The sequence below is a fragment of the Aedes albopictus genome, chromosome 3 (genome assembly GCF_035046485.1).
Source record: "Aedes albopictus strain Foshan chromosome 3, AalbF5, whole genome shotgun sequence".
Classification (NCBI taxonomy): domain Eukaryota; kingdom Metazoa; phylum Arthropoda; class Insecta; order Diptera; family Culicidae; genus Aedes; species Aedes albopictus.
The window spans coordinates 199,187,603-199,210,397 of record NC_085138.1 but is presented as its reverse complement, the minus strand read 5'-3'; the positions used below and the strand labels follow the sequence as shown (position 1 = coordinate 199,210,397).

The window sequence follows — 22,795 nt, the reverse complement described above, 5'->3', positions numbered from 1 at the left end:
TCATTGAAGGGTAATCTGGAAGGAATTCTGGATTGTTGGAGGAATTATTGTGGGAAGTTTTGGAGGAATACCTGGTGGAATTCTTGGATTATTTCCTGAAGGAATTCTTGAAGAACTTCCTGGGGGATTCCTGTAGGCCTTTCTGGAGAAATTTCTGAAGTATATTCTGAAGGTATTTTTTTAATCCCTGGTATTCCTAGAGTAATTTGTAAGGGAATCCCTGGTCAAATTCCTGGAGGGACTCTTGGATGAATTTTTAACAGAAGAATTGGGGCAGGTCTTGGAGAAATTCTTAATGGAAGTCCTATAGGCATTCTTGAAAGAATTTTTGGAGGAAATCCTGGACGGGTTCTTGGAGGAATTCTTAGCAGAAGTTTTGGAGGAATAACTTAAGAAATTCTTGGAAAAAATTCTGGAGGAATTTATGGGTAAATTTCTGATGGGCTTCTTAGGAGAATTCTTAACAGAATTCTTTGAGTAATTCCTGGAGAAATTCTTGCAGAAATACTGGGAAGAAGTTTCGGAGCAGTTCCTAGAAAATTACCTGAAAAAAAAAATCCCGGTGGTATTCCTTGAGTTGTCCCAGGAGTATTTTCTTGAGGAATTCCTGGAAGTTTCCTGAAGAATCCTGGAGGAGTTCATGCAGGAATTTCTGGAAGACTTTTTGGATGAATTCTTGAAGGAATTTCTTGAAAAAATCCTTGGAGGTATTTGTGAAGAAACTCCTAATACGATTGTTGGCAGAAGTTATAGAGGGACCCCTGGTGATTTCCTTGGAGAATGTCCTGTAGGATTTTTTGGAGGAATTCCTGTAGGAATTCTGGGAAAAATTCTAGGTAGTTGTCTTGAAAGAATTGCATGAGGAATTATTTGTGGAATTCCTGGAGGAATTCTTGGGGGAATTCCTCAAGATGTCATAAGAGGAATTCTTGGATGAATTTCTGAAGGAATTATTCCTGAAGCAGTTCCTGGAAAAATTTTGGGAGGAATTTTTGCCGCAATTCCTTTAAAATTTTTAGAGGATTTTCTAAAGAAATCCCTGAGGGAATTCTCGAATGAATCCTTACAGTAATCCCAAGAATTTTATCTTGAGAAACTACTAAAGGTTTCCTGAAGGATTCTGGACGTATTTATAAAAGAATTTCTTGAGAAATTCCTGAAAGAATTTTTCGAGGAATTCCTGAAGAAGCTCCTGTGGATTTTCTGAAGTAATTTCTGTTGGAGTTCCTTGAGAAGTTTCTTCACGAATTCCTGCAGGAATTTCTGGAGAAATTCCTGAAGGTAATCTCGGATAAATCTCTGTAGTAATTGTTGGAAGAATTTCTGGCTGATTTCCTGCGGGTTTGTCGAGAAATTCCTGGAGAAACCCTTGGAGAAATTCCTGGAGGAATGCCTGGAGAATTTCTTTGCAGAAATCTATGACGAATTCCTGGAGAAATACCCAGAGGGATTCTTTGAGGAACTCTTGGCAGAATTTTTAGAGTAATACATATCTGGAAAAATTCCTAAAGAAATTCCTGGTAGAATTTTTGGAAGAATGTTTGGAGAAATTCCTGGAGCGATTCTTGTACGAAATTTTGTAGAATTCTTGGAGGAACTTCTGGAAGAATTTTCGAGGAAATTCTCGAAAAATTTCTGGAGAAACTCTTCCAGGAATGATTGGCCGAAATTTTTGGAGGAATATCTGGTAATATACTTTGAGGTATTCTTTGTGAAAGTCTTGGAGAAATTTCTGAAGGATTTCTTGGAGTAGCTACACCGATAAAGTATAGAGATTCAAGAGTAGAGCTTGTGGAGTTTGTAGATTCTCATTTCAGAATAGTTTGGATAACCTAGATCACCAAGTAAATGTTGCTAAATTATCAGAATTGCACCCTGAGGCTCTAAGAGAACCTCAGAATGAAATTCTGATTACTTAGAAACATTCAGTTGGGGATCTATGTCATCCAAACTATTCTGGAATTAAGACCTTCAAGCTTCTACTCTTGTATCTCTTCACTTTATCGATGTAATTCTTCCACGATTACCTCTGTTGTATCTCATAGTATGTTGAGTATTTCTTTGTGTTACTTCTGCATCCACTGACATATCTACGATTTCCTAGGGAATGCTTTAGGACTTCCCGTGAAATTCTTCAAGAGATTTCCAGCAGTTTCTTGAAAATTTCATCAGGAGCTATGCTGGAATTCCTTCAGGAGTTCCTCAAGCATAACTTCAAGAACCATTCAAAAAATCCTGCAGGAGTTCCTCGGGAATACCTCCGAAAGTTCCTGAGGAATCCCTCTGAAAATTCCCCGAGAATTCCACGGGAGTCCCCCAAGGATTTCTCCAGGAGTTGCCTGAAAACTGTTCAAGGAAGTTTTCCCAAGAGCTCCTCCAGAAATTTCTCCTGGGATTCCTCCTGGAAGTTTTCCAGAGATTCCTCCAACAATTTTCCTAAGAATTTCTCCAGGGATTCCTCTAGCGGTTTCTCTAGAAGTTCTTCCAGGGATTCCTTAAGGGTTTCCTTCAGGAATACCCTCAGGGATTCCTGCATGGATTCCTCCATGGATTCATCCAGGAATGCATTCAGGTATTCCTCCAATAATTCCTCCAGCAACTAATCCAGGGAATTTTTCAGGATTTAAGGGATTCTTCCAGAAATTTCTCCAGGGATTCCTCCAGAGTGTTCTCCAGAAATGCCTCCAGAAGTTTCTCTGGAAATTCCATCAGGAGGTTCTCCAGGGATTCCTCTTATAATATCTCCAGGAACTCCCTCAAGAATTCCTCAAGGAATTTATCCAGAAATTTATCCAGGAATTCCTCCATGACATTTGCTTAGAATTCTTCCAAGAATCCCTCCAAGAATCCTTTTCAAGAAATTCCTTCAAAAATGTATAGAAAAATATCCGCCAGAAATTCCTTTATGAATACCTCCAAGATTCTCCAGTAAACCTCCAGAAATTCCTCAAGAAAATACTCCCGGGACAACTCCGGGGATTCCACTGCGCCGAGACTTCTTCCAAGAATTTCTCCATCATTTCTCAAGGAAATACTCCAAGACTTATATTCCTCTAAAAATCCGTCCAGGATTTTTTCCAGAAATTCTTTCAAGAAGTCCAACAGGAACTCTTATAAGAATTTCTCCAAGTCCTGCCCCAATATTTATGTCAGAATTCCTCCAAGAATTCGTCCAGGAATTCGGCCAGGGATTCCTTTATATATTTCTCTAGGAATTCCCCCAGGGATTTTCAATAAATACCTTCAGAAATTCCTCCAGAAATGCCAACAGGAATACCCCCACGAATACCTCCAAGAGTTCGTTCAGGAAATCCTCCAAGAATTCGACCATGAATTTCTCCAAGACATCCACCAAGAACTCCTCCAACAATTTCTTCCAGAATTCCTTTCCATGAATTCCTTCAGAAATACCTCCACTCCAAGAAATCTTTTAAGAATTTCTCCAAGAAACTCTCTGGGAATTTCTTCAGAACTTCCTTGAAGATTTTTTCAGGAAGTCCTCCAAGAATTCCTACAAGAATACCTCCAGGAATTTATTCAAGAATTGCTTGAAGAAATATTTGGAGAATACCCTGGAGGAATTCCTGAAGTACTTTCTGCAAGAATTCATGTAGTAATTTGTGAATGAATTTTTAAAGAATTTCCCAGGGAAATTCTTAGAGGAATTCCTTAAAGATTTCCTTGAACCGCAAGGAAATTTTGAATTTTTTTCCAATTTTTATTTTCTGGAGGAATTCCGGGAAGATTTTATGGAGAATTTCCTGTAAGAATTCATGGAGTAATTCATGCGAGTAATAGGACAGATCGGTGAAGTACTAGATTTGTAGTAATGAGCTGAATTTTTGTATGGTAAGAAGGTCAATTCTTCGTTTCTGCACTGAAATGGTGCAAAAAGCGTGGGTATTATGATTTCTTGCCTAATTTGGTGCTGTTAGAGCAAAACTTTGGGCAACAGTGTTGATGTTTTCTCCATTTCTTGCATCATAAACAACATAGTTATCCAAAGTTTTGCTCAAACAGCATCAAATTAGGCAAGGAATAATAATACCCACGCCTTTTGCACCATTTCATTGCAGAAACGGAGAATTGACCTTCTCACCATACAAAAATTCAGCTCATTACTAAAAATCTAGTACTACACCGAACGTGCCCCATTCCGAATTCACGTAAGGTATTTCCCGCAAGAACTGGAATTGAGGGAGTTTCTGGAGAAATTCCTGTAGGAGTTCCTGCAGTTATTCCTGGAGGAATTCCTAGAATATTTCTTGAAGGAATTCCTGGGGTGTTTCCCGGAACAATTCCTAGACGATTTCCTGTAGTAATTCCAGAAGGAATTCGTAGAGTAATTCCTGGAGTAATTCCTGAAGGAACTCCTGGAGTATTTGTTGGCGGAATTTCTGGAATATATCCTGGAGTATATCCAGGAAGAATTCCTGGAGGAATCTCTGGAGGAATTCCTGATGGAATTCCTGAGAGAATTTAAAAAGGAATCCCTGGGAGGAATTCGGGGAAAAACCCCTGTTAGAATTGCTGAAGGTATACTGGGATAATTTTGTGGAGGAATTCCTGGAGGTATTCCTGGCGGAACTCCTGGAAGAATTTCTGGAGCGCACCGTGGAGGAATTTCTGAAAGAATCCCTTGATAAATTCATAGATAAATAAGCAGTTATTCATGAAGAAATTCCTGGAGAAATTTCTGAAGAAATTACCCGGAGAAATTCCCTGCAGAAATTCCTGGGGTATTCCCAGGAAAAATTCCTGGAGGAAACTCTGGAGGAATCATTTGAAGAATTCCTGGAAGAATCCCTTGAATCTTGGAGGAATCCCTGGATTAGTTGTTGGAGGAAATCTTGGATGAATTCCTGAAGGAGCTCCGGAGGAATTCCTGGAGGACAACCTGAATGAATTCCTTGATGAGTCCATGGAGGAATTCGCGAAGGAATCCCTCGGGGTATTCCTGAAACAATCCCTGAAGGAATCCCTGGAAAAATTTCTAGAGAAATCGCTGGAGTAATCCCTGGAGAAGTTCTTAGGAAAATTCCTGGAGGAATCCCAGGGGAAATTTCTGGAGGAACTCTTGGGAAAATTTCCTTGAACAGTTTTACGGGAATGCCTGGAGAAATCTTTGGGAGACTCCCGTGTAATCCTCGGGGAATTTCTGGAGGAATTCCCGATTTTTCGAAAGGTTCTTGAACTAATTCCTGAGGAACACCTGAAGGAATTCCAGCATAGCTCCTGATGAAATTTTTGAGAAACTGCTGGAAACTGCTGGAAATCTCCTGAAGAATTTCACGGGAAGTCCAGAGGCATTCCCTAGGAAATCGTAGATGTTCTCGAAGAACATCGCGATGAATTTCTGAGAGACTCCTGGAGGAATTTCCGGGGAACGCCTAGAGGAATGCTTGGGTGATTTCCGACACTTTCAAATACCATAAAGATCATTTGTATGTCAGTGGATGCAGAAGTAACACAAAGAAATACTCAACATACTATGGAATACATCAGAGGTAATCGTGGAAGAATTACATCGATAAAGTAAAAAGATGCAAGAGTAGAGCTTGTAGAGCTTGAAGGTCTTAATTCCAGAATAGTTTGGATGACCTAGATAGATCCCCAATTGAATGTTTCTAAGTTGTCAGAATTGCACTCTGAGGTTCTAAGAGTAGCGTAGATTATATTCCGCAAGCATTTGCTACAATAAAAATATCCTAAGATTTACAGATATTGCGACCCATACTTCAAAATACATAGGGTCCATTTGTATGCCAGTGGACACCCAAATAACGACAATTAGAGATACTCGTAATATAATGAGGTGCAACAGACATAATCGTGAAAGAATTATGTCGATAGAGTGTAGAAACACAAGAGTAGAGCCTGTAGACCTTGAAGTTCCTAATTTCAGAATAGTTTGGAAAGCCTGGAATATCCCATGAATGTACCAAAAGCATTATAGATGTGCACTGAGGTTCGATCAGCAGCATAAATTACATTCCACGAAAAAATTTCACAACTAAAGCAGTATGTAGATATCGTAACCCAAACTTCAAAGTGTATTGGAGACCATTTGTATTTCACGGAATGTCCAACTACCACAATATCAAGTTGCTCATAGCATTGTGATGATGACCTAGATCATCCAATTCATGTACCATGAATTTGCTAGGGGTGCTTTGATGCTTTTTGAGTACCGTAGACTCTGTTATGTGATCATTCATCGGGTATTAAATTTGGTTGAGAATGTTAGATTTGTGTCACAAACTTCGGAGTACTTTGGAGGCCTTAGAATAGCTCTGGGATCAAAACTTCAACAGACTATGATGGGTAGTAATACACTGCATGTCAAGGATCAGTAAAACTATTAAAGATTAGCAAAACGATGCAATTTGAGCAAAAACATGTAGAATTTATAAAAAATACAAAAAAAGCCACGTATTTTCGGCTACCAGCATTAGGGAGCTGGGTGCAAAGGGGGAGGTACCATGCATTTCTTAGCACAACTATTCCCCTTGACTATAAAAAATCCAGGGTAAAATGTTTTTAAACAAAGAAGATATTGCATTTCTGCCAAAAGTGGATCGGCCCGGGTGTTTACGGGTTAAATTAACCTTCCGCAACTCGTGCGGTTGGCCACCACCGTTAGCACTACGCTAATGCTGCATACAAAAAGCGAGATTTTTTCAGGACTAACATAATTTACGGCTCCACTGTTCAATAGGGCACTACTGGAGGATCGATTACAATTTGACTTCTGTACTTACATTTTGTGAAGCGCCTAAAAGTATTCTATTCTACTATATCGATCCGATAGCCGTTTTTAAGCTGGTTTCACTTTTCTACTCTGTCCATGTTAGAATGATACAATAATGTGGATATGTAGCTGTTGTGCCTTTTCCAGTCCGTTTGAGTAGGTCCGAGCACAGAAAAGGCGGCCCTCCCTTGCATTCCGTTGAGAATCCGTTAGCAATCCGTTGAAAATCCGTTAGAATTCCATTAGAAAATCGCACGGATTCCGCTAGGATTGCGTTGGGAATCCGCCAGGATTTCGTTGAGAATAAGTAAGGATTTTGATGGAAATCTGCCAGGATTTCGTTGGGAATCCACAAGGATTCCCTTGGGGATACGATAGGATTTCATCGGACACTTTGTGTCGGAGGTTGCCTTGCGGATTGAGCATCCATTTGGGTTCTGCTAGATTTTCGCTTGGAATCCGCTTGAAATACGCTAAGATCTCACTAAGAATCCGTTAGGATTCTGTGAATGCCGGGCAACCCACTGGAACAATCCGTTCCCAGCCATCTTAGCAAACTGCAGTAGAATCACTTGGCATAATACGGAACCTCACGGTGATGGCGACTTGCTCCGCCAACAGTCTACACGTCAATGAGGCAGCATCACACTGACGACGACCCCGTCATGGTGCTGGCTGTCACTGATGCTTGCTAGGGGAAATACACGCATGGGAAATGCTACTCAGCTTTGTTCATACCCCACAGATTCCTCTGTAAATTCGCTCGGATTCTGCTTGGAGTTCACTGGGAAACCAAACCGATAGAATTCTGATAGAATTCCCAGGTAACCATTAAGCATTTGAATAAGCTGTATTTCTGTTTCATATCTTCATTCGACATGCTTACTGCCGTATCATAGCAGTTCTACGGCTAAACTGCCCTATATTAACAATTCAAATGCAACCTCAAATCTGACAGCAGTTTCATAGCATTTCAAATGCACGGTAAGTTTAGGTTACCAGGCATCATAACTGCTACTTTATTGCCATAAAACTGCTAAACGAGATGAGTGATGCTAAATTCACAACACATTTCCACTTTCTAAAGTGCCTGCCACGGCTGTAGAAGGCACTATCACTCGCATGTACTGCCATTCATAGGTAACAACGAAGGAAATCAATGGGAATAAAATGCTTTGGCAAATAAATTGCATTGTTGGTTTCCTATTATGGTTTTTATTATCTGCAGCTGCCGAGCCCATAGCATAATGCAGCAACTGCTGGTGTAAGCCTTAAATAGATCAAAAATCCAGCGCACATTATCTAATCATTTATTGCTTACCCTGTAGCGCTGTGCAGCACTATCGTCAACCCGAGGATCGAGGGATGGAATCCTTATTTGGCCTAAATCAGTAAAAAAAAATAACAACAACAACAGTTCAGTACGTGCTCCGAGCCTCAACAGTTCCACAGGAGTGAGAAAAAATAGAAGAGAACGGGAAAGTCGTAAAATGGGCAGGGAAAAATATTTGTTTTTATTTTTGACAATCTGGGGGATAGGAGGGATGAGCATTTAATCAGCCGTATATCGGGCCAAAACCTGCATTAAATTAGCACTTATGGCGCATTTACGGCTGATTAGCATTTAATGACCTGCTGTAAAGGCGTATATACTGCCGACATAATGCCATTTTAACTGCTAGTTGGTTACCTGGGTTACGTTGAGAATCTGCTTGGAATCCGTTAGGAATCTGATGAGAAGGAAAGATTCAGTGATTATCAGCAAATGTCTACTTCACTAGATATTTAATTTGATCAGCAAACAGAAGTGAGTTGCGCTAGGATACTTACCCATTTGTCTCGGAAGGGCTCCAGCGAGATATAATGACGATGGAGGATGAACAACGTTAAGCAAAGAGTATAATTAAAACGGAAATTTATGGGATATAATATACATTCTAACAGAAGTATCAGGGTCTATTTGTTATGGATGTCGGAAAACAAAAAAACATACACAGAGAATATAAGTTATCATCAATTTATTTTCGTCGCTATCGTCAGGAAAACGCAATCACATGAGCCGCCATTTCCCATCGCAAACGTTTGGTAGTTTTTCTTTTCCGATTCGTATCTTATACCGTACATTGCATTTTCTTTTATTTTTATTTTTTGCTAGAGCAACGAGAAATCAATATAAACGCTATATAAAACTTTGTCGGCGCTAGCTCTCCTAATGGTAATAAATATAAATTAATTAAAAACCCAAAAATACTACTATCAAATCTTAAACGACTAGAATAAGTGCCTTTTTGTTTCATTAACCTTCCACTTTAGCCTTTCTCGCTTCTGAAGCTTATAGCCACCGCCGTCGTGTTCACACAATTCTTCTCCACTTAATGCTGTATATAATACAATCGAATTTAATTGGATAAAACTAATTACAAACGATCTTGCTTCATTCGTTCTCTTCGCTCGGTACAGTTGCATTTCGGCAAAAACACATGTAGGAATGTTTGCAGATCTATGTGGGTATGTGCTGGAATGGGGCGCTAACTATGAGTCGACAAATTGCAATAAATCCGAATAAGAGCTGGAACTCTCCCCGTTTATACGGTCCTTTCTTTTCTCTTCATCCGTTGTTGTGTGGCAGTAGCACACAGTAAGGGTTGAGATCCTATTACAAACTTCAATATACCGATGCAACACACTAAATTGGTTCAAAGCGCTTAATACTCGTTCCGGGGTTATTTACAGTCCATTCTGTGTACAATTGTCGGTTCTTGCTGTTTGCAGTTTGGGATCGTTTTTTGGTTACACATCTATTGAAGCCACTTTGTAAACCTCGTAATTTAAGGCTGTCGGTGCCAATGACGTAACTAACATAAAATCAGTCGTACATAGTGACAGTTTATAGGTACAGTTTGCTAATCTCAACTTGAACAAAACTTTGGAACGTACTTGTTTCGATTATATATTTTCTCAGGAGTATACTTTGGGTAGCTTGCAATTAATAGTTTTGACGGAAATTTTACTTAATACTGATGGTGAATACCTGCATGGTTGAAGCAAGAATTAATTGGCTTTTGATATATTTCAAAGCTTACATTGAGCTCCTCATATTCCTCCAGCCGTCCTCTATACATTTTCCGATATACACAGGACTATTAAAATCTATCCAACGGAGGACAAGCATCTCCTCGGCACGTAACGCCGCTTAAGCCATAAAGCAAGAGCGGAGACACAACTTTAACTTTGTCCCCGTTCCACACGCAGTCAGTGTTGTTGCACTTTCTTCTTTTCTATGAGTTTGCCGCAAAAAAAAAACTTTTCAAACTGGGAATGAGAAGAGGAACCAAACAAACAGAAGCGGCTCAAAGCTCAAAGTTTCACAACGTGGCTGCATTTGCCATCAGTAGCAGTAGTAGCAACAGCAGCAGTAAGAGCGTGATGGTGCATGCAGAGCTATGGGGGATTGAACAAATTAATTTATCGATCGACTCCAGGCGGAGGGATTCCAGTAGTGCATGTACTGTCGTGTGCCGAGATATTGGGATTTCCTGAAAATTATGCGAAACTTAGAAGACCAGTATAATCCTCTTATAGAATAATCTTGTCATTGGCTAATGAGAGCACAGATGCAAGAGTTGAGAGCTCACTATCAAAAAGCGGCTGTTTACGATTGGAACCGAGAAAACTTATGAATGTGCCTGTCTGACATAAAACAGTTCGACTTCGAAGGAATTGTCCTTCGGAATTTCTAGTCTAGGTTTCGAACGATGAAATGGATTACGCTCAATTGGAATAACGGCCATTCGGCATAATCGAATGTTTGATTTGGCTACATGCTCATCACCTAGAAAATAAATGATAGGATAGGTGCTTATAGAACACTAAGCTGAGTAGCAGGCTTTGTCTCAGTTGGAACTTTATGCCAAGAAGAAAAAAGAAGAAATAGAGGAAGAACAATAAAAAGAAAAAAAAGAAGAAGAAGAGGGTCTAGGTGTAAGTCAGGGCTGCCCAACGTACGGCCCGCGGGCCGAATCTGGCCCGCGAGTACATTTTGTGCGGCCCGCGGCACGATTGGACAAAAATGATAGGATTTAGCCCGAGAAATTATTATTCTGTTTATTATTATTTTCCTTTTTAAACGGAAATGTATTTTAATAAGTTTAAAAAATAAAATTACTTTTTAGAGTACACACTTAGAAATTCTGAAATTTGCACGAAACGGAATCACCAAAGAACGTAAACGTTTTCAAGATTGAATCATAATTTGGACTCAATTTTACGCGCATCATGTAAGTGCTGGTTGGTTGCGTTAGATGTCAACAAATTCGTTTCACCAGAAACGTAGAATCAGTATCACGTTCATCAGCTACCTTCTAACTCGGTGAAATAGCCGAGAGGTAAGAGATGTGGCTCACGATCAGGAGATCCGGTGTTCGAATCCATGCATGGCATTATTTTACTTTTCTATGTTTTATCTGTCAAATCGGTTTTAGCGATTGCTAGACGCTAAGAAAAAATAAGTTTTATTTTGGGGTGTCTTGAAAGACGTAAATTTACACGTTTCAACCTCTAAATTTGTGTATTTGGTATTATGTGTATTATGTCAGGTTCAGGACACTTAAAATTACATGATATTTTCTAGGTGTGTATATTTTGTAAAATTTTTAAAAGATTTAAAAATATGCAAGCATTTGGTTTGAGTGTCCTACAGAATTGAAGTAAAAGATTCTTAACAATAAAATAATGTGTAATGTGAAAATTCGCTTGATAAGATTGTAAAACAAAATAGAAAGATTACGTCATAAACTTAATTTGGGAAAAACATGAAAAATTTAATCACAATTTTTGAAGCTTTCAGAGATTTTTTGTCCAATAGCTCTGTCTTGTACTACATTGAAACATGTTATTGAAACTTCCTAAATACTTTGTCAAGCTCCAATATTCTGCAAGAAATCAAAAACTTTCAAATTTCATTAGAAACATTAAACTTCAAAAACGTTTTTTCTATTATCTAGCCATGTTCAGAAAAGATAAAAATGTAATGTATTATTAACGAATTTTCATTTCTGGCCCGTCGACTGGTATGCAGTTTCACCAGTGGCCCGCGGCTGAAAAAGGTTGGGCAGGCCTGGTGTAAGTCCTGCGATCTGATCGGTGGAAATGATCAGCAAGAGATATGAACTGATACAATTGGTGACGACCTTACAGATATACTGAAGGACCTTCTGCATTGTAGCAGGAGGTGCGTTGAACAGGATTTACGGCGTGAACGTTAAGAGTTAAGCATACCATCTACCAAAGCTGCGGCAACACACACGCAAGCTGGGAACAGCTTTTACAGTGATGGGTGATATTCCGGAGAGTGTGGAAGTTGAGGGTCAATTAACATTTCTTCAACTTCAGAGTAATCAACGTGAACAACCCACACACCGGCACCGGAAGCACTGAAGATGACAAGGACGTATTCTACGAGCAGCTCGAACGCGAGAACGATAGCTGCGAAAGCCATGACGTCAATCAAGATAACAAACTAAAACACTAAGGTTGGCCAAGAGGCAGAATTTAGATCGACAATCGTAGTTCAGCGCCCACCAGCCTGCGACTGATTGATTACGCTGCCTCCAACAGCATGGCTATACGTAGCACCTACTTACAGTAAGGTACACCGGAGCAAGTTGAAACGGATGAGGTAACAGCGGGTTTACATAATGTTACCTAATCACGATAAGCAAACTGAATGTCATAACACATAGTTTTTTAATCAAACAATCTTATGGCGAGCCATCGATGTTCGTTGCTGCAGGTTACGCAACTAACCTTGAGGCAAGGTGATGGACTCTCGCACCTACTGCTCTACATCGCTCAAGTAACCGTCCAACGACGCTATTTCCCGCATCATCCGGTTGGACTAGGAGACAAGCATCACCACTGAAGTACGAGTAAGTAGTGATCAATGCTTCCTGCAAAACAGTGTGAAACTCAATTTGACCCCGGGAGTTTCTTGCGCCGTCCCAGACGGGGACGGGCCAAAGCCCCAAGCGGCTGGTCTAGAGCCAGCGGCCGCTTCCGGGGTGGGCACTCAAGGCCTCTTCCGACTCCCGGGTCCCAGGGCGTTTCCGATGGGGGAGCTTTCGGTGGGGTTGGTCCTAGAAAAAATTATGGGAATTACCTTTTACAAATTTATTTCCTCCAGAGGGGCGTCGCACAGCTGAAGGGGGTGCACAGGTACACAGATTCCGTCGGCGGTCGGTCGTGTCGCCGATGGGTGCACCGGGCCGCGGTATCGGGTGGGCGGAAGAAAGGCGCAGTTCTCCTGCGCAGCAATCGGCATCCAGGCACAGGCCGAAACTGGGATCGTCCTCGAAGGCTTTCGGTTCCAAGAGCGGTCGAATCCGGAACAAACTTCAGATTCCCGGAAGGTGGCCGGAGAGCGGCCGAAATTACTCACGGAAATCGGCTGGTGTGCTGAACAGCTGGGCTTGATTCACCTCGCCGGATTGGCGGAACATTCGGGGAAGAACCAAAGAGCGCTGCGGTTGGCGGACCACGTGGGATCCACGAGGCAGTTCCACGCGGAGGTGCCTGTCACTGACCGGCGGACGTAATTGTCTGGCCGGAGGAACGAGCGGGCGAAACAGCGAGTGGCACGGTCGATTTTAACTTCGGTAGGCCCTCCAAAGAGTGCCTTCACGGGTGACGTCGTCGGGGCTCCGTCGCAAGGTTATCGGGACTGATGGGCCGGCCTTGGCCGCCGCGGGTGGTCGTCGGGCGACTGCGTGCCGTAAGCCGCACGTGGCGTGGTGCTGGCTCAAGATCCAGATTCCCGTTTAGAAGTGGGAAGAAACGGAGGCATACACTTCGAATAACTATCACGACTCGTCGATAAAAAGCATCACTTCCAAAACTGCAGAAGGATTTCACTGGTACTCGACTTTCCATACTCGGTATTAACACCTCTTTTCGGTTCAGGGGGTAACGAATGACTAACCCCGATCCTTCGCAGTTGCCCATCTCCCAGTCTTCTTGCCCGGTTTTCTCTCCGAGTTTTCAGCACTCTCGGTGTTTCCGCCCATATCGCCGTCCACTTCAGGTGGATGCCGAAATTCACCACCTTTTCCACACGCATTGTCGCGGAGTGCTGCGCACCGCGGCGATACGCACGACGCCCCCTCATTTAAAACGAGCGTTAAACTTAGCTTTTATAATTTTCTCCCTACATGCCCCCACCATCAATCAATACACAAAGTTACCATTTGGTAACAATTGTCAAAAGTGTCGTTGAACAAAGTTTTTACTGGATGGACCGGTAATTCAGAAGGATCTATGGTCTATTGTTCTATGGTATCGTACACGCTAAATCGCCACTCCGATGCATTCTATGGAGATCTTCGCCAATAAAAAAGGTACGAGCAAGGCTTGGAGCAAACTAGCTCTCCTTTTACCTTCAACGACGGTTATGCAACTAGTGGAAGATGAAGCAGCACAGTACCCATTGACAGCACAAGCAACTAGCGAGGACGTTTACATGGACGACGACATGGAAGGAACTTTACTGATTCTCCGAGAATAACTTGACCAAATGATGTCTACAGGAGTTCATGTTGAGAAAGTGGACACCTAACTTCTTCAAGGCGTTCCGCGGAATACCTGGTCATTAAACAATCAATAGCAATCAATTTTAGGACCAATCCGTCCGTAAAACACTAGGTCCGACATGAGTGTCCAAAGCCGACAAGTTGAAGTTCCACTTCGATACCCCTTCATTAGAGAAGGTGGGAAAAAATACTAAACGTTGAGTTCTGTTCATTCCGCAGCCCATTACCATGGAGCACCTGTTTTCAAAGGAAATACTTTTCTAAATCTCAGTTTAGACCAGTGTTATTATGGCAAAATCATGGCTGGTTACTAATTTTCAAACTCAAATTCCAGCGCACATATACATCATAACAATTTAAAAATTGATCCTTAATTATTTACATTGTTCGGGTGATTTTTCTAATCAGGACAAAAATTCTTCAGAATCGATTTTTTTCCATTTCTTGAGAAATTCAAATTTCTAATTTTCTTGTTGTTTCTCGCCAGATTCCTAAATGATTTTCTTTATATCCCTTTAGGTTCTTTTTAGGAATTCCTCCAGGGATTGTTTTAGGCGTTTCTTCAAGAACTCCTCCAGAAAATTCTTAAGAGGTTCTTCTGGAAGTTCCTGCAGGGGTTGGATCGTAAACTTCTCTTGGAATTATAGAAACCTTTCTTCAGGGATTCTTTCAGAAATTTTCCGGGGAACGTTCCAAGATTCTTTCAGGAGCTCCTTCAGAAATCACTTCGATACTAACTTCTTGGCGTTTCTCCAGGAATATCCCAAATAATTCTTTTTATTATTACTGCACATAGCTTTCCAGTTTAAATAACATAGCTTCAGAGATTCCTTAAACAAATCAGGCATAATTTTGCCAACTAGTCGGTCGTTCCTATAATCAATTCCTTAAAAATATTGTTTAATGAAATTTGTTTTGGTGATTGCTTCAAGAATCCTTCCATTAGATAAAAATATGATCCGAAAATTGCTATAGGGAAATTGCTTTATGGCATTTTATCCATTTATACCTTTCAGACATTTTGCAATAAATTATTTCAAGAACTCCTCCAGAAATATCTCCAGGAGCTCTTTTAGGGTTTGTTTCATACCATCCTCCCGAAATCGATTTAGAAATTTATTGAGATTGTTTTCAAGAATTCCTTAAACCTTTGTTTGCAGCTTTTTCGCGGATTCTCGAAGATTTTTTCAGAAACTTCTATAACATTCAATTCAGAAATTCATCAAGGTTGTCCTTCAAAAACTTCTTCATGGATTGTCTCAGAAACTTCTCCAGGATTTTTTTCCATAAATTTCTCCAAAAGTTTCTTATAACATTCTTCAAGGTATTCCTCTAAAATCATCTCAAGGAGTTCCTTCAGGTTTTTCCCGAGAGATTCCTCCAGTAACTCCTCCAACGTTTTTTTTTCTGAAATTGCTTCAATGGAATTTGTTCATGAATCTCGTCAGGAAATTTTCAAACATTCCTTTAAAAAAACTGGAAACCTGGTATATTGGAACCATACCGAAGGCAGACTGCAGTCTGCTAAGCACTAAGACAGTATTATGCCAAACGACTGTTATACCAATTGACCCGACACCCGACTGAATCTCCAACTGAGTAAAAATGCACATAAATATAACTGTATATCGGTCGTTATATCGTCGAACCTAAAAAGCGATAAAACATTGTTTTCAACCATGCAGGAAACATTCTCGTACTATAGGACAACTGCCTGAACTGGTCTGATGTGGGAAATTGTTTTATTGTTCTTTCTCTGCAAAGCTTAAAGTGGCGCGGAGCAATATTTCTGAGTATTTTATAGTTACTGCTGCTCTACCGGCATTGAATTGATACGATCTCAGCTCAGTTGAGTTAGTGTTATTTTTCCTTTTTCTGAATACTGCAATAAAGAAAATCAAGCACGTAATCACTTTCGCATTATATCTGCGGCAGCAAAATTGCTTCTTTGTTTGATCTCTTAATCTTCTTATCACCCGCTCGTCTTCCTACATAGCCCTAAAAAAGTGCGCAAGTCAATAAGTGCACCGGAAAATCGAAAGTTACACCATATAGGTTTTAACGTAATGCTAGGATTGTTCGGATTCGCTTGCGTTCGAGCGTCGTCTGCTGACGAGAGAAGTATTGCTTTGAGAGGCTACCGGAATGGCGCCGCCTGATGACCTCCGCCCGAGCGGTACGTGTGGTCCGTGCTCGAGTGCTAAATTTTGGCTACTTTGAATCTGTTGGGAAGATAGCTGCTGCTGCTGCTGCTGTTGATGTGGCTGTTGCACATCCAAGAGGATTTCCGGCGTGAAGCGGACCCTACTCTGAGACGACATCGAGGAGGAATTATCTTTTGCACTCAAATACGAACTGTCGTCGCTGGTTAGACTCTCCGGAGGCGTATGATTTGTGGTTCCCGGCGTACCACAACTGCCACTAGAACCGGTGCTATATTTCTTTTGATGCTGCTGTTGCTGCTGAGAGTTGTGTTTCTTCAAGCTAGAACGCAGTTTTACTTGGGGACCAGCCCCGGGCGTTTGCGTTCCGCCGTGTTCTAGGCCCAGACTCATAGGTCGGTCGTGATTTGTGATATTTATAAATTCATTAGAAAAGTGACCCGGGTAACCGGCGGCGTTCAGACTAGTTTGCCTCTTAAAGTAGTTCGGAATGTTTTCATACTCACGCATACGATTAGGAACGTAGCTAGATTCGGGCACTTTGACTGTGTTCGGATTGCTGCCAATGTAGAACTGGCTTAAATTATAAATGGTATTATCTACCACCTCAACGTCATCATCCTGATCTAGATGAAACCCTTGATTGACATTGCTGGCCGTCGTGGAAACGTTCGACAGTGTTCTACGATGACCGGCAGCACTTACGCCCATCGCCGGAACACGTGGTGCATTGAAGCGTTGTTGCGACGTGCCCCCTTCGTACGCGTAATCATGATATGAAGCACTGTCGTAGTGATGGTCCTCGTAAACCGGCTCCCCGCCGTACGACTTCGTATCACGTTCATAGGCGAAATTAATCTCCGGTCGATATGGGAAGTAATGTGAACCTGGGAAAGAAAGAGAAAGGATTTTGATGATGTTGACAGAGTTATCGCTGCGAGCAAACTTAGACAAAGACTGCCAGCAGTGGTTAAGTACTGCATTATTTTTCGTTTTGCATCAGTAGGGTTCAGTAGTCTAATTCCACCTACCCTACCCTACATCTACCCTACAGGCTGACCCTAAAATGATTTTAAGGCTTAAAGAACCATCATTCAGTCATTAGAAATCACCAATTTTTCAAAAGCAGTTTTTTGCTCTAAATTAAAAACAAATACCGTTATTGAAAATGATTTCACTGTTATCCTGATGAAGAGCAGAATGCAGTGATAAATGTTATTAACATTCACAGCAAATAATTTTGTAATATCCAGGCGCGTAATTTTTGGCGATGTATCCATTTTTGAACGCAAATTACCCGTAATGTGGGTAGATCACCTTAGAATGGTGCGTTGCGGTGTAAGATCTACCAAATCAAATTCTGATCTTGATATTTACCGTATTTTTAAATATTCCAAGATCAAAGTTTCATGCTCTTTTCCTTGTGTTTCAATGTACTGCTAAATAACATTTTATTTCAGCAGGATTCAGGTAAATGTATCGCACGATATAAATAATATTTTAAAAATACGTAACTGTGGCAAAAGTATCACTAATATGTAGCTTATTTGACGTACGATGTTAATATTGTTTTATATTTCAGATTATCAACCGAAGAATGTAGTAATTCAACCAAATGTCAACAAGATGACGAGGAAACCAGGATGAATTGGGCAGACAACTGATTCGAAGCAGTCTAACAATTGGTGTGCCTGAACGTTAACCAAGCGTATCCTTTAGAGTTTACCCTTCCACTAACAACACCCAAATTCCCGTGACACCAAGGCCTGAGAGATCGTAGAGTTGTCTACATTTTTCATAGGTGTCCAAAACTAACCATCCTTTCCCATTCCTCAGCAGTCGCAAGGATGTGACCAGGACAGTGCTCGACCATTGGAGGATTGCGTCAGTCTTGTCTAAGAGTCAGAGATTAGTCCCAAATATTTGTGCTTTGGTTCGGACGTGAAGGAGGCAACCCTCATAACAGCGGTCTAGGACTGTACCACCTACGAATTTGCGTGACTCGCTTAATGCTAATGCTAATGCTAATGTTTCCATTTTTTAACGCAAATTCGTCCGGTTACATCGTTTCCCAACATTTATCACACTTACATGGTTTTTGATCCCATTTCACACAATATGTAAACGAAATTGTACATTACCTAAATTCACGACGGAACGACCGTTGTCTTCTACTTCTTCCATCTGAAACAGATACCTTATTACGTGAACTTGTTGTTAACAGTGATTGTTGTGAAGATTTCCTGCCGGAAAGTTGATTTTGAACGAGTTTACTGCACCTAGTCCATCACCAATTCCCGGCACCAGCGCCGAACTTCCAGCAAAATCAAATGGGAAATCACTTCGGCACCCATCTTTGTGCTGACGAAGTGCACTCGCCTGCGTATGATACTTGTTTTAAGCATTTGTGCGGCTTCAGAGTGAACGTGTAGCTATAGCTAATTGACTGTGGATCCAGTTGCGGAAATGTTGCGGGACAGGATTACCCACGGAAGTGCGTTTGGAAAATATGCCGCAAGTTATATTTCGTTTTGTTTTGCTGTGAGATGCCGGGAATTGGTGCTGGTGCCCAAGTAGTTCGAAACCCTATTAGGGTAATTAATGTATTTTGGACAGGCTGAAGACAACGTTAGAAAATCGTCCCCTAGCTTCCTTAGAAAACAATTGATTATTTTGCAAAGTTACTAATACGCTTATAATATGATTGTACTTTGCGTTCCTGGTGACAAAAACCTTAACGAAAGCATTTTAAGCTGAGAAAATCATAATTTCCAATCGCCTGTTAGAATTGCATTTTGGACAGGGCAATTATCTCAATGTTTAGCCACTAATACTGCTAAATCATGGAAATAGCATATGTTAACAAATATTTTCTTGCAAATAATCAAATTTTTCCGCTTAACAGGCATCTATTTTAACCCTAAAAGGGATACCTGGGGTCCATTGGACCCCAGGCGCCTTTCAGAGCTCGTCTTTGATGGAACACAGCGAGATGACGAATCTGAGGCCATGAAGGTATCCCTTTTAGGGTTAATAACTATTACAGTTTTTGCTAAAATCGAGGAAATATCGCCAGACCCACAGAATACGCCTCCAAGTATGCAATCGCACAGCATTCCCATGTAGTTCGTCAGATGACCAAAATATATTTACAGTAGAAAGCTTGTAATGTATTTTGGACATCACCTATTTTTAATGTTCGAGATGAATGTTAAGAGATTGGCTGTCTAATGCTTCTTATAATTGAACATTTTTCATTGCAATAAGGCATTTAAATTTCTTACAATTATTATTTCAACGATTTTGCGGTGAATATTGTATGTGACTGTGAAGTGTATGTCGTCTTGCATACCTGCGCATTTGAGGGGTTTTAGGGAAATAATTTACCTTTTCGATAATTTTGAAGTGAATTCGTAATTGCTAAGCGTATATGGGTAATTCTCGCTGAGACCGGCCCACTATTCACACCTTGTCTTAAAAAATGTTTAAGGTGCCGATTTTCTGAAAGCCCTTGCTGAAAAAGTAAGAAAAATGCATTTGGTTACTCAAATTGATGGACCCCTTGTTAGTTAGAGCCACAACAATTTTTGCAGACCCCTCGATTTTGGTCAAATGGTGGCACATTTAAACCGTTATAACTCGGAAGTTTATCCAAAAACCACCTCAAAACGAATTGTTGTTGAAAAGAGGAAAGATAGATCTACTATTTACAATAATAAAAAGTTGGGTCGGCCATATTAATTTTGGCCGCCATCTTGGATTTTTATACCAAAACATGAGAGCAACCACCGATTTTCAAAATTTTTGCATAAATTGAAAGGTGAGGCATTTATACATAATATATCAAAAAAATAAGAGATGTCTTTTTTCCTATCAAAAGTTATCTGCAGTTTTGTTGGCACCGGAAAGTGTGAACAAACCCATTCCAGCAGATACCTAAAAGAGCAGTGACATATTTATCATCTACCTTCTATAACTCGGTGAAATAGCCGAGAGGTAATGGATATGCTTCACAATCAACGGATCAGTGTACGAATGCATGCCAATATTTTACTTAAGGTATGTGTTCATTCTCACGCTCCCATATGCATCCTATTCGAAAACAAGCGATTACGGCACCGATTGATTCCGTTCTTTTTGTTTTCATGGGTGCTCACTTTTAACAAAAGCGAAAAAAATAGCTTGCTGGACGAAATTTTCGAACAAAAGATCGTAGTTAAAACATAAGACACATTTGTTTTATTGAAAACGTGTGGTTTGCCGGATGACACGGAGAGTGCCTTCATTGGTAAGTACAATAAAGTGAAAGTTATTATTTATTTCTAAAATTGATATCATTTCTTCTAAATAACAGCAACACAGGATAATCGAGTGCAAGGAAGTCCAGGAACTCATTACGCAGCCGTTTCTAGCGGATATGACGAAGTGCATCATGTCGTAATAAAGAAATTGCCTGATAAGCATCAACTGTTGTTCATAAAATTATATTTTCTAAGGAAACCCTTTTTGTTTGACAGAATCTTCCTCTGCTATCTATTGAATGTTCCGCTGAATCTGCATCTGCAACTACGCTGCCTCCACCTCTGCCGGCTGTTGCTAATGTAACAAGAAACACTAATGTAACATAAAAACACTAACAAGAAACACATGTTGGGTAACTGCACAAGAGCTTACGTGCTGCAAACATCAGAAAAGAATAAGGTCCATCATCGAAAAATATAAAACTGAGAAATTCTAAAAACTATAGTTGAGATTGCCTAGTTATGCAAATATAGCAAATATTGTTTTCTAAAAGTGTTATTCATTTTCATTGGATTATCTGCTTTGATTGAATACGATCTCACAACTAATGAGAGCATTCCGATCTTATGCTCTCAGTATTTATTAGATCGCAATCAATCAAAGAAAATAATCCATTCAAAACATATTTTTAAGACCTTTTTGAAATATATTACCATCAAATAAATATTATTTTTAAAATAAATAAATTTTGTATTTGATTCAAAAATTTGTGTTTTTTGATACAAAAATAAATATTTTTGAAATAAAGTAGTAATATATTTGTTTCAATGAAATTGAATATTTGAATCAAATATTTTCCACTTTGAATTTACATTCAGGCTGCTTAGAGCTAGACTTATAAACAACAAAATAAATGCTTTGAAGCTAATATTCGCTGTCATTGATTCAATAAAAATCGCACTTAGGCCGTGGATCAATGGTATTTTATTTTTGTTTCAAAGCCGTTTTTTAGACTTTAATATATATTTTTCTGCGTGAAGCTGCGGTGGCTAATTTGCTGCTGCGTGGAAAGGATGTAATTTGCACATCATTTTTACGACGCGACTGATGTGCAGCGAAAATGATGTGATATCACAAGAATATTTTTGTTGTGTTGGTGGTGATTACAGCGAGATAATTTCTTATGAGTTTTTATAAACGATGATGGTTGGTTTCCTCTTCAGCTGTTCACAGGCCCATTGATCATTTAAAAAATGATAGAACCAGATGAATGGTTCCATTGACGCTACACAGAAAGAAATTCTGAAAACTACAATTTATGTAAATATTAGAACGCTTAAATTTCCATTTTATTTGATTTGATTTTACATACATTAGAGAATCTCTTGCACGAAAAATTGTAAGCAAGATCTATACTGCAGACAACTTTTTTTTTATCTGTATTACCGAGATTTTTAGCCCTAGGCTAGTTCATCTCGGGACCCACGCTTTACTTCCCTTCCGAAGGAAGAACTCACATTTTGTGAGTTTTTCGGGAGCAGACAACTTGTAATTTAACAATTCGATAGAGAATTGTGTTGAAAGCGATGGAGGTCAATTTGTTACAGCGAATTTTGAACTGTGTAGATCATCAAGCATCGGCACATCATTTTCCATGCACATCATTCGCGTCGTAAAAGTGATGTAGAAATTAAATGTATATCCTTCATTGCGCTGGAATTAGCCGTCGCCGCTTGAAAGCTGGTCTAGCAATCGCTAGAACCGGATCGATAGATGAATCATGTATAAGTAAAATATTGGAACGGATTCGTACATCGAGGCATATCCCTTACCTCTCGGCCATTTCACCGAGTTGGAAGGTAGAAGATAAATGTGATACTGCTTCTAGGTATCTGCTGGGACGGGTTTGTAGACACTTTCCGGTGCCAACCAGGTTGTACACGGTAAGCGTGAAAAATGTTGGGAAACGATGTCACCGAGTGAAGTAACGTTCGAAAATGGATACATCGTCAGAAATTACTTGCTATGAACATGAAACAGTTTTCGTGAATAAAATA

The 22,795-nt window shown here is 40.2% G+C and overlaps 2 protein-coding genes across 4 annotated transcripts in view; one reads left to right on the top strand and one right to left on the bottom strand.

Moving 5' to 3' along the window:
• LOC109404436 (protein PALS1) overlaps positions 1-22,795 on the top strand; it is a 462,049-nt gene that overhangs the window by 183,440 nt on the left and 255,814 nt on the right. The window lies entirely within an intron of this gene.
• LOC109406884 (mitogen-activated protein kinase kinase kinase 11-like) overlaps positions 8,755-22,795 on the bottom strand; it is a 93,296-nt gene continuing 79,255 nt past the window's right edge. For all 3 annotated transcript variants that reach the window (XM_029863226.2, XM_062858418.1, XM_062858417.1), the window contains one exon: positions 8,755-17,383. In XM_029863226.2, coding sequence (XP_029719086.2) covers positions 16,404-17,383 — 980 coding nt within the window. In that variant the 3' untranslated portion in view covers positions 8,755-16,403. The remainder of the gene's footprint in view (positions 17,384-22,795) is intronic.